Source organism: Pelophylax lessonae (genome assembly GCF_965119305.1).
Source record: "Pelophylax lessonae genome assembly, chromosome: 1".
Taxonomy (NCBI): Eukaryota; Metazoa; Chordata; class Amphibia; order Anura; family Ranidae; genus Pelophylax; species Pelophylax lessonae.
The window spans coordinates 89,491,675-89,509,609 of record NC_138768.1 but is presented as its reverse complement, the minus strand read 5'-3'; the positions used below and the strand labels follow the sequence as shown (position 1 = coordinate 89,509,609).

At 46.7% G+C, this 17,935-nt stretch overlaps 1 protein-coding gene across 2 annotated transcripts in view; it reads left to right on the top strand.

The window, feature by feature from the left end:
* Positions 1-3,722: 3,722 nt before the first annotated feature.
* Positions 3,723-17,935, top strand: part of PAIP1 (poly(A) binding protein interacting protein 1) — a 60,806-nt gene continuing 46,593 nt past the window's right edge. Inside the window, exon 1 of one of the 2 annotated variants that reach the window (XM_082243178.1) lies at positions 3,723-4,050. In XM_082243178.1, coding sequence (XP_082099304.1) covers positions 3,816-4,050 — 235 coding nt within the window. In that variant the 5' untranslated portion in view covers positions 3,723-3,815. The remainder of the gene's footprint in view (positions 4,051-17,935) is intronic. The other variant, XM_082243179.1, reaches the window with a different exon arrangement.

Below are 17,935 nucleotides of genomic sequence, written 5' to 3'. Positions count from 1 at the left end.
GTACTCAATTAATTATTACCTCATTTTTTGTGAAGTGACAGTGTGTTTAGAAAAAAAATGACCTTTAAAATTAAATAAATAAATTCGTCCCTTTAGGCTGCATTCACACTTGAGCTTAGCGTTTTCGCACGTTTTTTTACCGCGATTTTACTGCGATTTTTACAGCGATTTTCAGGCATTTTTGGAGGCAGGCATTGACATCTATCAAAAACGCTGGTAATCAGCCCAAAAAGAAGCTCATGTACTTTTTTCAGCTACAGGCGTTTTGCAAAATGCTCAGATGTGAACAGGGGCCATTTAAATGAATGGGGTTTTACTTGTTGGGCGTTTTGGAACGTTTTTTTTTAGCGTTTTTGGAGCTGAAAAACGCTCAAAAACACCCAGGTGTGAATGGAGCCTTATGGGTGATAAGAATAGTGCCAGTGGATAAGTTCAAGATGCTAAAAAAGCCAGTGATGCTGGTGAGACTAGTGCCTATACCCGTGATGCCCACTAGGTATCGCACTCACCCTTCTAAACCCCTAGATCAGGGTTATTTTAGTTGGCTGATGTTGTTTAGTAATCTCCAAAAAGGAATGAACAATCCGGGGCATCCTCTATGTCTGAAGTGAGCGGGCTCAGGTGGGCCTCCAGGGAACCTTCTCACGATCTAGGTGCTCAAACAGACAAGAAACCCCATGGTGTAGTACATAATATCGGCTGAAAACAAGTGTCGATAACTCACAATTCGGAAAGATCACATTCAGTAAGAGACGCCGGAATGCTTCCGCATTCCACGGCACAGCTCTCCAAAACCGGAAGTGGCGTTGACAAACGAGAACTACGCCCTACGTATTTCGTCACACAAACGTCATCTGGAGTGGTCAAGATGACGTCTGTATGACGAAACGCATCATACAGACATATACCCATGGCATGTGTGAGCAATATATCATTTAGTGAAAACTTTGTGTAAAAAAACAAAGAAAAAATAAAATAATAATTTTCCCGGAACTTGTGGCAAAATATAAAATATTCCATGGACTCACCATGCCTCTCAGCCAATAGCTTGGAGTATCTACTTTGCAAAATGGGGTCATTTGGGGGGGGGGGGGTTGTGCTATCTTGAAATTTTAGGGCCTCTGAAACTGTGACAGGTAGTGCAGAGGTGAAATGCACAATTTACGACATTAGAAAACCTGAAGCCGGTGATTGGTTTTCGGGATCCCGTACACAGCTAGGCTCCCAAAAAGTCTCACACATGGGGTATCCCCATACTCAGGAGAAGCAGCAGAATGTATTTTGGGGTGTCATTCCACATATACCCATGTCATGTGTGAGAAATGTATCTTTAAGTGACAACTTTGTGTTAAAATTTTTTTTTAAAAAAATGTAATTTTCCCAAAACTTGTGGCAAAATAGAAAATATTCCATGGACTCACCATGCCTCTCAACAAACAGTTTGGGGTGTCTACTTTCTAAAATGGGGTCATTTTGGGGGTTTTGTGGTATCTTGACACTTCAGGGCCTCCTAAACCGTTATAGGTAGTGAGAAAATGCAATGAAAAATGTACGCTCTTTGAAATTCTGAAGGTGGTGATTGGTTTTCGGGCTCTCGTACACTGCTAGGCTCCCAAAAAGTCTCACATATGTGGTATCCCTGTACTCAGGAGAAGCAGCAGAATGTATTTTGGGGTTTAATTACACATATACCCATAGCATGCATGAGCAATATATCATTTCAATGACAACTTTGGGTAAAAAAAATAAATTTTTTTTATTTTTAGTAATTTTTCAAACACCTGTGACAAAAAAATGTAAATATTCAATGAGCTCAACATGCCTCTCAGAACATTCCTTAGGATGTCTACTTTCCAAAAGGTGGTAATTTGGGGGGGGGGGGTTTGTACTGCCCTGCCATTTTAGCACTTCATGAAATGAGATAGGCAGTCAGAAATTAAAGCTGCGTAAATTCCAGTATTTACGCCATAGTTTGTAGACGCTATAACTTTTGCTCAAACCAATAAAAATACGCTCATTGAGATTTTTTTTGTCAATGACATGTAGCTAAATACATTTTGGCCAAGAAATATGACATAAATTGAGTATATTGGATATTTTTTAAAATACAAAGTTGAAAATGTAATTTTTTTCTCAAAATGTTCGCTCTTTTTTTATTAACATCGCAAAAAATAAAAATCGCACAAAAGAAAGCTCTGTTTGTGGGAAAAAAAAGGATGTTAATTTTGTTTGGGTACAGCGTCGCACGACCGCACAAATGTCAGTTAAAGTCATGAAGTGCCAAGTTGATAAAAGGGGCCTGGTCTTTGAGCAGCCAAATCCTCCGGGGCTTAAGTGGTTAAGCTTCTGAAAAACAGCAAACTTGCTGGCTGTATCACCAGATAAAAATAGAAAAAAAAAAAAAAAAATTAAAAGAAAACAAATGCAGCTATCACATCTAGGAATTGGTAAGCTGCAATATAATAAATGTTTGCTTTTGGTTTCAATACTGCTTTAACCGGTTGCCGACCGCCGCACGACTATGTACTGCGGCGGTCAGCCCCGGCCAGGCAGAGTGACGTATGGATACGTCACTCGCCTGTCACTGACTTGCGAGCCTATTGCGGGCGGGCGCGCGCCCGCCGCGGCTCGTTCACAGACAAGTCAGTGCGTGTGACTGGCGGACCCGATGTCCGCCGGTCACACTACGATCGCTCCTGTGAAGGGAGAAAGGCGGAGCGGCTTATGTAAACAAGCCGCCCGTCATTCTCCCTGGTGTAAAAATGAAGATCAGACGGTTCTACTATGTAGAACTGTTGATCTTTGTTTTTACACCAATAGCAATGTCCCTGCAAAGTTAGAAACACGCCCCTAGGACACACTTAACCCCTTCCCTGCCAGTGTCATTTTTGCAGTAACAGTGCATATATATAGCACTGATTACTGTAGTAATGTCACTGGTAACCCCAAAAGTGTCAAAAATGTCAGTCAAGGGTCCGATCTGTCCGCCGCAATGTCGCAGTACCGCAAAAAAAAAAAATCGCAGATCGCCGTCATTACTCGTTAAAAAAAAAAACACCAAAAATGACAAAAATCTTTCCCTTTGTTAGTAAACGCGATAACTTTTGCGCAAACCAATCAAAATAAGCTTTTTGCGATTTTTTTTACCAAACATATGTAGCGTAAAAAAATTTGGCCGAAAATGTTAAAAAATTTTGATTTTTACATTTTTTTTGGGGGGAATTTCATATAAAAAAATGTGAAAAATATTGTTATTTTTGCAAAAATTACGCTCTTTTTTTGTTTATAGCGCATGATCAAAAAATCGCACAGGTGATCAAATACCTCCAAAAGAAAGCTCTGTTTGTGGGAAAAAAAGGACGTGAAATTCGTTTAGGTACAACGTCACACGACCACGCAATTGTCCGTCAAAGTCACGCAGTAAAAAATCGCAAAAAAAACCCTGGTCTTTTAGCAGCCAAATCCTCCGGGGCTTAAGTGGTTAATGAAGCAACATGGTGGAACTTATGTAAAGTGGTGCTGCGACTCCCCATTCTTTATAAAGTTATACGAACGATCCTCCGGACCTGAGGTGGCGCTGTGGCCCATTCCAAGGCTATAAGAAGCTATACGAAGGATCCTCCGGGCCTGAGGTGGCGCTGTGGCTTGGCCCCAGTGTTTCTGAACTTATATGGCGGATCCTCCAGGCCGGAGGTGGCGCTGTGGCCCTGCTGGGCTTGTTGTGCTGTATGAGGTGACAGGGTAAGGGGCGGAGCGGGTGTTGTGATCGGGCCCGGGGGGTAGCGAGTTCCGGGACCGGGCTTTTCTCTCACGCTATGTCTGAGGGGTTCGATCGTGCCCCGGGGGCTGGTAGGAGTAGAGGCCGCGGCGGACCGGGGTTTGGGAGAGGCCGGGGGTCGGAGCAGGCGGCCCCAGTGCCAGGATTCCGGGATCAACAGCACTCCAACACCGAGAACAGCAACAGAGCCAACACACAGGGCCGACCGGGGGCAGCCCAGCAACCGGAGCCCCTGAGACCGCCAATCACCAGCCCGCCTCACATCAGTGCAGGTACCCGGGACTACCGCCCAACACAATACCCGCAGACACGCCCCCTGCACTGCTCACTGACACTCTACCCTCCCATCAACACTGACCTCTATCATCGGGACTCCCTATTGTTACTGCCCTTCCATCAACACTGACCTCTATCATCAGGACTCCCTGTCCTTCTATTGTTACTGCCCCCCAGACCATCCTTGCTGCCCTCTCATCAACACTGACCTCTATATCATCAGGAGTCCCTGAACTATTATTACTGCCCCCCCCCCCGACCATCATTACTGACCTCTATATCATCTGGATTCCCTGTCCTACTTTTGTTACTGCCCTCCTGACCAATTCATCGTTACACCCCCCCCCCCCCCGCCCGACCATTCAATCATAACTGCCCTCCTGACTATTCCATCATCACTAAATCCCCCCCCCCCCCCCCCGACCATCATTGCTGCCCTTCCATCACCACTGCCCTCTTAACCGTCCCTGCCAACCTCTATATCATCAGTACTCCTCGGCCTTCTATTGTTACTGCCTGACTATCATTCCTACCCTTCCATCACTACAGCCCTCCATATCATCAGTGTTCCATACCCTTTTATTATTACTGTCCTCCTGATCCCATCAGCACTGCCCACCTATCATTACTACCCTCCTGATCATCAGTCCTGGCTATCCTTCCATAAGCACTGCCCCCTGACCATCATTACTGCCCTTCCATCAGTATAGCCTACCCTTCTGCCATTACTGACCACCTATCCCGTCACTACCCCCCTACTGACCAATCACTACCACTCTCCACAGTACTGCCCTCTTAACCCATCAGTAATACCATCATTACCTGTCCTTGCATCATTACTGCCCTCCTGGCTCTTGAGTACTGGCTGTGCTTCCATAGGAATGCCCGAATTACTATTTTTACTGCTTAGCATTGCCAGCCTCCTAACTGTCAGCACTGCCTATCATTACTACCCTCCTAACTGTCAGAACTGCCTATCATTACTACCCTCCTAACTGTCATCACTGCCTATCATTGCCAGCCTCCTAACTGTCATCACTGCCTATCATTGCCAGCCTCCTAACTGTCATCACTGGCTATCATTGCCAGCCTCCTAACTGTCATCACTGCCTATCATTGCCAGCCTCCTAACTGTCATCACTGCCTATCATTGCCAGCCTCCTAACTGTCATCACTGCCTATCATTGCCAGCCTCCTGTCATCACTGCCTATCATTGCCAGCCTCCTGTCATCACTGCTTAGCATTACCAGCCTCCTAACTGTCATCACTGCCTATCATTGCCAGCCTCCTAACTGTCATCACTGCCTATCATTGCCAGCCTCCTAACTGTCATCACTGCCTATCATTGCCAGCCTCCTAACTGTCATCACTGCCTATCATTGCCAGCCTCCTAACTGTCATCACTGCCTATCATTGCCAGCCTCCTAACTGTCATCACTGCCTATCATTGCCAGCCTCCTAACTGTCATCACTGCCTATCATTGCCAGCCTCCTAACTGTCATCACTGCCTATCATTGCCAGCCTCCTGTCATCACTGCCTATCATTGCCAGCCTCCTGTCATCACTGCTTAGCATTACCAGCCTCCTAACTGTCATCACTGCCCATACTTCTATCATTACTACCCTCCTGACCACCAGTACTGGCTACCCTTCCATAAGCACTGCCCCCTGACCATTAACACTGTCTACTGTTCCATCAGTACTACCCTTCCATTATTATGACCCTCCTGACCATCATTGCTATCCACATATCATTTATTGCTCTTCTTGCCATCAGTACTGCCTACTCACCTGTCATTACTGCCCTCCTGGCCATCAATACTGCCCTCCCTTCATCAGCATTGCCCACCCTTCATCAGCATTGCCCACCCTCCATCAGTACTGCCCTCCTGGCCATCAGTACTGCCCACCCTTCATCAGTATTGCCCTCCTGGCCATCAGTACCACACTTCCCTCACTTACAATGATAACAGGTACCAGAACAAATCTAGAGGGGGAATCTCCCTAATGGGGGCACAGACAAAATAAAACCTGACGGGGCTTCTGATCCCTCTCCACTCTATCCAACACTAAAAAAGTTTTGTCTTTAGGTTTATTTTCATTGTTGCATTCTCCCCACGCCACACTGATTTTTGCACATAACCTAATTAGTTCAGGTCCCTTGACTTAAACCCAGACATGATCTCTGTGTTGTCATACCCCCCTGCCCCATAACTGGGCACACACTGCCCCTCACTGAGCACCCCTGGTATCCCTGCCTGGTCTCCATCACTACATCCTCACTGAAGATACATGCCGTGTTCTCTCCTGTGCCGTTTCCTCTGATGATTGAAGTGGGAGTACAGATTGCTGCATCCTCCAAGCTAGGGCCTGCGACTTGCTGTGATTGGGGCTGGTCTTATCATAAATGGGGGCTCCAACATATCTGATATATGGGGTGATGTTCTGTTGGGTCCCCACTATGACAGACATATGAAATGTCTTGTAGACCTGGCCCATTGACACGCGGGACATGTGACACTTTGTTCCATAGAGTGCAGATAGAACTCACTGCTTCACTCAAGAACGCTGAGCCTGCAGGCCCCTCTGTAGTGTTTGCTGCATGGTGCTACAGAGGACGCTGTGTCATTGGACAGCTGGGGTCATATGACTTTGACAGGACTTCCTTTGCTTCAGGATCCTTATTTATATAGCACAGCGCTGTGCTGTGTGGGAGGGCTCATCTTCCTGCATATGATGTGCATTTCAATCAGCAGATTCATTGGACCTACACAGTAAGGCAATCCCAAATGGTCCCCCGTAGTGTTTTAGTTTGACCCTAACTCCTGCCTGTGATCTGTGCACCTTCCTCACTGCCCTCCATAATCACACTTTTCTCCTTAATGCCAGATGACCCAAAACCAGAACTTCAGTTTCTGGAATACCTTCCATCACCCTAATCCTGACCTCATCATAGCGGATACCCTGAACATTAAAATATAATTCCAGTTAATGACATTTCTCTTGCGTTCACTGATGGACACAGCTCCATATCTTCTTAGACCCTTGGGCTTATACTGCTCTCTCCACAGGAGTAGAACTAGGCGGAAACAATTTAGGGTACGCCCCTGGGGCAGTCCAGGGGGTATACTCCCACTTCCTGCTCTAGGACTCCAGTTTTTTCTGCCTAGTCAGGAGTAAAGGACCTGGTTCCTTGCTGGGATCTCTGGTAATGGCAATTTTTTTTTTTTTTTTTTTTTTAAGATGGAATTCTTTTCTTCTTTTATTATTTTCTTTTCCTGTGAGAACTGCTGGACTGGGCGACGCACTGGATATCCTAGATCCTTACAGTCTTCCCAGTCTGGCCAGCGAGCACGACCCAACTATTTGCTCCACGGTAGGTTGGCTGCGACATAGCGCCACTGGACGGTGGCTGGGCAGCGAGTGAAATGCCTCGTGAGGAAGCATAGCCCTGGTCATAACAATGGTCACTGCCAGAGTCGCAGCGTACCTCTGGCCCGCAGCACCCCCATTCCAAGATGGCGCGGTGGACTGCCAGGAGTGGTGCCCGCTCTGTTCCCAGGTGTGGTGAATAGTGTCCCCCTTTTCCTCTGGGGAAATACTGGGGTGGACACGGACCCTCCCTTGGGTTGGTAGACCCCTTCTGTGCCCTTCCTTTCCTCATGGTTCACCCCCTCATTAGCGGGGTTCCCCTGTACAGGTCGCCCTCACCTACCTCCCCCTTAGTCCCCCCTCGGGGTGCATGGCTGTTGTGGTGTATGGGGTGTCATTTGGTGATGGGCTGGTGGGAGCGCGCTGGCAGCAGCTGATTTTCTGATGCTCCTGTGGCGAATGGCTGTCATTTTGTTGTGGATGGCTGTATACAGCCTCGGCAACCTTGTTTTGTGAGTTTTCCTATGAAGTCAATGTGGCTGCCATTTTCTTCTAGCCTATGAAGCAGGGAAGGGCCTCTAGTGGAGTGACAGCGCTTCCTCTTCCTCTCTGATCACCGCATGGCAGGCAGCTTGGCGCTCTGTATCCAGCTCTGATTAGATGGTGGTGAGTCCCTGCGGGTATACAGCTCCTTCTTCTGCTATAACAGTGCTGCTGGAGCACTGGGTTTTGCAGTACCACAGCGGTAGCGGAGTGAGGGTTTTTTTTTGCATATTAAAGGTGACCTCTGAATTAACCATGGAGTCCCTGGAGCAGCTATCACCACCTGACCCACTCTCCGAAGCTGCGAGACCTTCTGGGTCTCGGTCTGCCCTGCTGGCCATGACGGCGGTCCTGCAGTCAAATCACAAAAGTTGATATGGCCCTGCAAAAGTGGCCTGGGAAGAAGTGCCCCGCGCCTTCACCTGTATCCTCTGCCTCCTCAGAGTCTGAGGTGGATTTGGCCGCCGTGAACGCGAGCCAATCTACTTGGTCTGCATCCACGCACCCTGAGTGCTCTAACAGTGAGGATGAATCCTCTTCCACTACGTTTGCGCGTGAAAAGGCGCTTGTGGAGGCACTGATTGTATCAGTGCAGGAAACTTTTAAATTAGAGGACACAGATACTGCGCCGGTGCAGTTTGGCACCTGTAGGCCATCCAAGGTGACTAAGTTGTTCCCCTTTCGTGCCTTTTTCATCGAGATTTTCGCTAGTCAGTAGAGGTCCCTGAAACGCATGGTTGGAATACCTAAGCGTTTTGCTAGGAGGTATCCTTTTGAGGAGTCTCTCTTTTGAAGAAGCTGACGGTTCCACCAGCGGTGGATTTTCAGGCCTCCAGATTGAATAAAGCCATGCTTCTTTTGGTGGAGGATTCCCCATCTTTTAAGGACCCTGTGCACAAAAGAGCTGAGGCTCTGGTCTGATATCTTTTCACCGTGGCGGGTTCAATTTTGAGGCCGGTGTTTGTGATCACCTTGGTTTCCCAGACCTTAACGGAATGGGCGAAAATCCTACGCCAGGATTGGGAAGGGGGTCAACATCCTCCTGAGCTGGCGGATCAGTTGATACAAGGGCTACAGTATATCTGTGATGCATCCTTGGATGCGGCCCCTTTGGCTTGCAGAGTATCTGTGACAGCAGTGATACTTCGCTGCATGATATGGTTGAAGTACTGGTCGGCTGACGAGGCTTCCAAAAAGGTGCTGACTGACCTTCCCTTTGCAGGAGACCATTTGTTCAGTGCTTCTATGGAAGAGATCATTAAAGATCTTATGGCAGGTAAGAGTACTCTGCTTCCACAGGTTGCCAAGAGCAAGGAGCCTTGTCGTAAATGTGGTCTTTTTTTTCTTGGCTCACAAGCGGCCCTTTTGCCCAGCAGGCTCACAGGACAAGGGATCAAGATCCACCCATACTTTCGCTGGAGGCTCTAAGAGACCCTGGGTCAGTCAAAAAGTGGGTTCTGCTGGTCTCAGACAAGCCTTCCTCTGCCTGAAGGGGTGTCCTCACCCATATCTGGGGTGGAAAGAAGTCTTTGTTTCTTTCCAGACCCGTGGACCTCTTTGATTCAAGACAAATAAGTTGATTTGGTTTGATTAAAAGATCGAGTTTCGGTCTTTGCCTCCGGCAAGGTTCTTCCTTTCCAACTTGCGCCTTTACCCAGCTGCAAGGTCTTTATGGGGCGGTGCAGGATCTGTTATCACAGGGAGTGATTGTGCCTGTTCCAGAGTCTGAACATTTTCAGGGATTTTAGTAAAATCTGTTTACTGTTCCCAGGAAGGCAGGGTCCATTCGATCTTGGACCTCAAGGCTCTGAACTGCTTTGTGAGCGTTCAGAAATTTCGGATGGAGTCAATTCACATGGTAGTGGCATTCCTTCATCAAGGGGATTTTCTGGCCTCTATCGATATCAAGGACGCTTACCTTCATATCCCAATATGTTAGGCATCAGCGTTTCCTTCGCTTTGCTGTGGGAGAGGAGCTTTATCAATTCCTGGCATTACCTTTTAGTCTCGCCTCAGCTCCACGGGTGTTCACAAAGTGTTGGCCTTGCTTAGGCAGAAGGGGATTGCGGTACTGGGGTACCTTGACGACCTTCTTCTGCGAGCAGAGTTTTTTCGTTGGCTCTAGAGGGCGATCTGGATATCACTGTGCGAACTCTGCAGGAGTTCGGCTGGATGCTGAATTTTCAGAAATCTGCTCTGACTCAGTCCACCAAACTGGACTACCTGGGCCTGACTGTAGATTCAGATTCAGCCTCAAGCCGGGTGTTTCTTCCGGAGGCGAAACTGCTGAAGTTGCAGGAGGCAATTCGGCCCCTGTTGTCCAACCGTCGGTCATCTTTCAGGACTTGCATGCAAGTGCTGGGTTTGATGGCCTCCACCTTCGAGGCGGTTCCGTTTGCTCTGTCTCATATCAGACCTCTGTAGAAAGAGATTCTTGCCAAGTGGGACAAGAATTCTCAATCATTGGACAACCTGATTCAGTTGAGCCAGGATGCGAGGGGATCTCTGATTTGGTGACTCCGTTCCCCTGTCGCTTCGGCAAGGGAAGTCCTTTCTCCCCCTGCATTGGACAGTGATTTCCATGGATGCCAGTCTGTCCGGGTGTGGCGGTGTTCTGGGCACAGACTCCGCTCAAGGTGTTTGGACTTGAGAGGAGTACAATCTGCCGATAAACATCCTGGAGATTTGGCCGATCAGGCTTTGCCTGTCCCAGTGGATGGATTGTCTGCAGGGGTGCCCGGTAAGGTTTCAATTGGACAATGCCATGGCTGTGGCATATGTCAATCATCTAGGAGGCAAAAGAAGTGCCCTAGCGGCCCTGGAAGTAGCCAGCGTTCTAAGATGGGCAGAACAATATGTTCCAGCCCTCTCTGTGGTGCACATTCAAGGGGTGGAAAAATTTGGAAAGCGGACTACCTCTGTCATCAGGTGTTGCAGCCAGGCCAATGGTCTTTTCACCCAGAAGTGTTTTACCAACTGTGTCTTCGGTGGGGGACCCACTTTTCCTCCACTACAACTTCTGCTAAGAATGCTGCGCAGAATCGAGGTGGAAGGGATTCCAGTCATTCTGGTGGCACCAGACTGGCCTCGCCGGTCTTGCTACGCAGGCTTAGTAAGGCTGGTAGTGGATGCTCCTTGGAGGCTTCCTCTCAAAGAAGATCTTTTGTTTCAAGGACCGATCTTCCATCCTGCTTTACTGTCACAGGCTTTAATGGCTTGGCTATTGAAAGTTAGGTGCTGAAGGACAGAGGGCTGTTGGATTCAGTGATTCCTATGCTATTAAAAGCTAGAAAATCGACTTCAAGGAAGATTTATCATCGTGTTTGGAGGGCATACATTTCTTGGTGTGAGTATCGGGGGTGGGGTTCTCCCCGTTCCTTTTCTGTGTCCTGCCTGCTGGACTTTCTACAACGAGGTGTAGATCAGTGTTTGGCTCTGGGCACCATCAAGGACCAGATTGCTGCCTTTTTACAACGGCCATTGGCTGATAATTCTTGGGTTCACACTTTCGTGCAGGAGGTTCGCCATCTGGCTCCTTCTGTGAGATCCCTGGTACCTCTGTGGGACCTCCGATTTGATACTGTAGGTTCTTCAAAAACCTTCTTCTGAAAATCTTTGTGAACTTCCTCTGCTCACTCTGTCACAGAAGGTGTCTTTCTTGGTGGCTATTACTTCTGCACGTAGGTTGTCTGAGTTTGCTGTATTATCCTGTTGGTCACCTTATCTGGTGGTTCACAGGGACAAAGTGGTGTTACGACCCTGTCAGGGGTTCCTTCCTAAGGTCGTCTCTGGGTTATGCTCAAATGAGGATATTTTGTTACCATCTTTGTGTAGGAGGCCGAAACATCCTAAAGAAATTGCCCTACACTCCCTGGATGGGGTTCAGGTGATCAGGGTGTACCTGGCGGCAACGAAGTAGATTCAAAAATCGCATTCTTTGTTTGTCCTTACGGATTGTTCTTGTAAGGGGCAGGCCGCGTATGCTGCGACCATTTCCAGATGAATCAGGCAGACGGTGGTGCAGTCCTATTCCATTAAGGGTCAGGTTCCTTCTTTACCTGTCAAGGCACATTCTACAAGGGCGCTTAATGCCTCCTAGGCCTTCCATCATCAAGCGTCAGTGGTTCAGGTGTGCAAGGCGGCTACGTGGTCGTCTGTACACACATTCACAAAGTTTTATAAGGTGGATATACTTGCATTTTCGGATGCTGATTTCGTTCACAAAGTTTTGCAGGCTGCTGTTGCAGAGGCTCCTGCCTCTTGAGGGTGTATTTTTTTTTCCCTGGTTGAGCTCCTGTTTCACCCTGTTGGCTATGTCCGGCCCTTTGTTGGGAAATATATGTATTGTGTTTTTTCCACCCCTCATATTGACACTACTTTGGCCTAAGAAGAAAAGGAGCTGTGCCCGTCAGTGAATATAAGGCCCCTTTCACACTATTGCAACGCAATTTTGCCGCGATTTTGAAAGCATTGGCAAGGCTATATGCCTCAAAATGCATTAAAATCGTGGCAAAGTAGTGCAGGAACTACTTTGAAGTCGGTGCGACTTCAAAACGCACTGATATGAATGGGGCTCATTGAAAATAATGGAAAACGACTTGTCATGCGATTTTGCGGTCCAAAATCGCGGGACAAGTCGCACTAGTGTGAATGGGGCCTAAGAGAAAACTGGATTTTTGTCTTACTGTATAAAATCCTTTTCTCTGAGGTTCACTGATAACCCAACTGAGGGGCGGATGTTGTGTCTATGTATTCTTCTAACACTGCTTGTTACAAACTGAAGTCCTAGAGCAGGAAGTGGGAGTATACCCCCTGGGACTGCCCCAGGGGCGTACCCAAAATTGTTTCTGCCTAGTCCTACTCCTGTGGAGAGAGCAGAGCAGTATAAGCCCAAGGGTCTAAGAAGGTATGGAGCTGTGTCCGGCAGTGAACCTCAGAGAAAAGGATTTTACAGTAAGACAAAAATCCAGTTATCTTCCCTTGGATAAAATGTATAATAACTAAAACATATGCATTAATGTAATGACTGATTGACTGACTAGAAACAAGTCTAATCTGGACAATCCACACTCCTCCTGATCCCCTGTGCAGCCCAATGTGGCTGCTTACAGGCGGCCCTTCCTGCAACCATTATCTGTGTATGAATCACAGCACAGCTTAAAGCAGCTCTTCCCCCAATCCCCTCTGTTCTTGTTCTGCCTCTATCCTGCTTAACCCCACCCCTATCCCATCCGGAACCATCTGTGATGCCCCCTTATTCATACCTGCCAACTGTCCCGTTTTTCCGGGGACAATCCCGGCAAATAGGAGCCTGTCCCGGGTATTTTACATTGTCCCTGTTAATCAGGGACAATGTAAATCATTTAAAAAAAAAAAATATATATATATATATATTTTTTTTTTTTTTTGTTTTGTGCCACACAGTGTCGCTCTCACCCCAGCTAGGAGTTGTAGTTCTGGCAGCAGGTTGTCTCTCTCTCTCTGTGCCCGCTCACTCTTCCCGCCTGTCGCAAATTTAACGTGTCACCGAAGGCAGGGTGTCAGCATGGTGCACTTTCCAAAATCCGCCAGCAGGGGGAGGCAGAGCACCTGCCGACAAGCTGGAGGCCTCAAACTCCATTAATTACTACTATCAATAATGTTTTTTTATAGATATAATTTATACACCTGTTAATTGATACATATATATACAGTATTTTTCTAGCTCTAGATAAATGTGTGTACATATCCGTGTGTGTGTGTGTGTATGTGTGTGTGTGTGTGTGTGTGTGTATGTATATATATATATATATATATATATATATATATATATATATATATATATATATATATATATATATATATATATATATATATATATATATATATATATATATAAATTGCTCAAACAAATGAAAACAGACCTCAATCCATAATGGGGAAAAATGTCATGCTGGATATGTATACTGGTATGGACTTGGTATGTTTTTAGGATAATATGGACTGGGTAATGTGTTAGGATCTATACTGGTATGGACTATACTGGTATGGACTCTGTAATGTGTTAGGATGGTATGGACTGGGTAATGTGTTAGGATCTATACTGGTGTGAACTGGGTAATGTGTTAGAATCTATACTTGTATGGACTTGGTAATGTGTTAGGATGATATGGACTTGGTAATGTGTTAGGATGATATGGACTTGGTAATGTGTTAGGATGATATGGACTGGGTAATGTGTTAGGATCTATACTGGTATGGACTCAGTAATGTGTTAGGATGGTATGGACTGGGTAATGTGTTAGAATCTATACTGGTATGGACTGGGTAATGTGTTAGAATCTATACTGGTATGGACTGGGTAATGTGTTAGGATCTATACTGGTATGGACTGGGTAATGTGTTAGGATCTATACTGGTATGGACTGGGTAATGTGTTAGGATCTATACTGGTATGGACTGGGTAATGTGTTAGGATCTATACTGGTATGGACTGGGTAATGTGTTAGGAAGGAAAGGATGCCACATTGTTTTATGTAAATTAAAATGATCACCCTACAGAGGGCTGAATTCAAAGACAGGTGAATAAAGTGTGAAATGTGCTCAGGTGTGACCATACAAAAAATGGAATATGTAAATCTAAATAAAGTGTTAGGTGTAAATAAGTACAATAAAACCTAATTATACTAGATAGTATAATCGTACTTATTTACACCTTGCACTTTATTTATATTTTCATATTACATGTTTTGTACGGTCACACCTGAGCACATTTCACTCTTTAGAATTGCAGGGAATTGTGATGAGAATTTTAAACTTTAGGCAGAAGTAGTGCAGCTGAATGGGAGAATTATTCCAACTCTGCTACTTTGGCCTCAAGTTTTCAATTCCCTTTTCAATTTCCTGTAATTCTCTCTTTATGAAGTAGACCCTATAATCTGATAAGTAGGCAGAGATTAATTATGTGGAGTGGGCGGAGCTTCAGGGAAGTGGGTGTGGTAAGTAATTGATAGCTGTGCTGCAAAGTGTCCCTGGAAATTTTTTTCAAATGTTGGCAACTATGCTTATTTACAAGCACTTTAACAGGCATCTTATTCAGCGTCTCCTACACTTGCTTTGCAGGAGTGCGGAGAGCTGTAAGAGCGCCTCTTAACAAACACATTTTACATATATCCAGGACACTAGTGGCATAACAAATTGCTTGGAGGTAATTGAAAGCAAGCATTTCCTTCCACTGTAATGGCCTGCATTGCCTTCCATCAACTACTGGGGTTTATTTACAAAAACTGGTGAGTGCAAAACCTGGTGCAGCTCTGCATAGAAACCTATCCACTTCCAGGTTTTTTGTCAACACCTAATTTAACCTGCTGAAGTTAAAAGCTGATTGGCTCCCATGCAGAGCTGCACCAGATTTTGCACTCTCCAGTCTTACTAAATCCAGGGCCAGATTAACATAGGGGCTATTGGAGCTGCAGCTCCAGGCCCCTACCTTTTTATATAGGCCCCGGGTTGGCCATATTCACTGTGACCGCTCTTCTGTCACTTGTAAACACAGAAGTCTGGCTTCTATGCTCGCTTCCCCAGGCAGCACCCTCAGAACCTCCCCACACAGCACGAAGGCCTGACAAGGAGGGACAGTTGCCGATGCATGGATGTGTTTATGGGCTTCAGAGACAGCATCCCATGTTGAATTAGGCATGCATGGCTGCACCCTTCCTCCTCTGGGTGCATGCCAAGGTACGGCCCTTAAGGCCCTTCAAAATCCTCAGCACCAAGCCCATGATGCTCTTAATCCGGCCCTGACTAAATCAACCCCACTGCCTCTTTGCTACTACTTCCAATCACTCTGGTACCCAAACAAAATTCAGGATGCACTTGGCCGAAAAACTGAAATGGAAAAGCAGTTTTTTTTTTTTTTTTTTTTTTAGTGTGGCTGGCGTTTTTTGTATTGCAGTTAATGGGGGGGGGGGGGGGGGGGGTTTGCATTGCAGTCAATGGGGCACGGTTTTGCATTGCAGTAAATTGGGGGGGATTGGGGTTTGCATTGCAGTCAATGAGGGGGTGGCGTTTTTTCTTTGCAGTCAATGTGACCCGACTGTCTGTCTTTTTTTTTAAATATCAAAGCTTTCCATCAATTCTACAGACGCTTACCTCACTGTCTTCAAAACACGTATCCATTACTACTTCCTTACTTCCTGGACTATAGGTCATGACACAGGAAGGAGTTGACCAGCTGACCTCATTAGCAAACACCCTGCATCATTCACCCTCCTACCTACCCACCCATTCCCAGGTGCATGTTTTTTAAATGAAATGCAATCAATCAGTGATCACCCTTCTCACTAAATACACAGGCAGTGATTTATTTATTTTTTTTCCTCTATCTTAAAGCGTAACTCCACTTTTGTTGAGAAAAAACATTCCCCTCTGGGTAATCTATGTACATTGCAAGGATTACAACAAACTTGCAGATTTCTACCTTTTTGTTGTTCTGAAGAAATCACTGTTAGTTCCTCTGTGCTGAGTGAGTCTAATGGGAGTGTCCTCATACATCCGTATCGGGACAAGAATCAATTGAGGCTGTGGCTTTGTGGCCTACTCGCGGCTGAAGGAACTAGCTGTCTGAGCGACTGACAGAGCTGCCGATGGACACTCACTGTGACTGTGATCTGCTGGACTGTGGATCCGGCAATTGCGTCTGGGCCTCAGTTAAATTTCGGCCATGGCCTGCGACCTGTTGGGCCATATGGTCAGCCTGGTGCTTCATTTTTGGCAAAGTATAGCAGCCATTATTGTGTGGGCAAGGGTACTCTACCTGCGCGTCTGCATCACGTGGGGGGTGCCCTCCCTCAAGGGGGCTTGTCCTATTATTTCCTCTATGGAGGGCGACCCTCTTGCTTTTTTGCAGGGCTTAATAGGTGGTCCTTTTGTGGACCTTTGGCCAGTGTCTCCTTGCGGGACTGAGGTCGGCGTACTCCCCTGCTTATGTTTTCAGGGTGAGCTTGGTATATAGCAACTCCACTGGGTCTGCGTCCACGCACTTTTGAGTGCTCTGATAGTGAGGATGATTCCTCTTTTACTGCATATGCACACGCAAAGGCGCTGGTGGATGCACTGATTGTATCAGTGCGGGAAATTTTAAACATGGGGGATGCTGCTGTGTCAGAGGCTTCGGTCCCCTTGAGGCGCCCAGATCCTCAAAAGCGGCAAAATTGTCGCGAGTCAGTGGAGTTCTAAACGCAATATGGCATATGGCGGTGTGTAAGCGTTTTGATAGATTGTATCCCTTGAGGAGTCTGAGTATGTGGGCAGTCCCACCTGTGGTGGACTCTCAGGTCTCCATGCTGAATAAATCCACCATAATTCCAGTGGAGGAGTCTCTGTTTTTTAAAAAAAAAAATATTTTTGGCAAGAGAGCCGAGATTTTGGTCCTCCACATGTTTACTGTGGCCGGTTCAATCCTTTGACCGGTGTTCACTATACCATTGGTATCCCTGACTTTCTTGAATGGGCAAAGCTTTTGCATCGGGATTTGGAGGGGGAACAGCCTCCACCTGCCTTTGCGGAGCTGGCGGACTATTTGGTCCAGTGTTTACAGTTCGTCTGTGATGCGGCTCCCTTAGTCTCTGGGCTATCCGTGATGGCCATGATCTTTCGACGCATGATATGTCTAATATACTGGTCTGTGGACCAGGTTTTCCGGAATGCCTTTTGTGATCTTCCCTTTGTGGGGAATCGCCTGTTCGGAGCCTCCCTGGAAGATCCTCCTCCGGAGCTTCCATGAGGACCTGGTCTGGTATTCCAAGAGGGCGTCCTTCCAGACCTGCAGACAAGTCCTCTTCTGCTGAAGGGGCACCATCACAGTGTTTGGTGTGGGGGAGGACTTATTCGCTTCCTTCCAGAACCTTGGGTCCACGAGCTGTTTCGTTCTGGCTACAAGATCGAGTTTTCGGTCTTCTCCTCCAGAGAGGTTCTCTCATTCCAA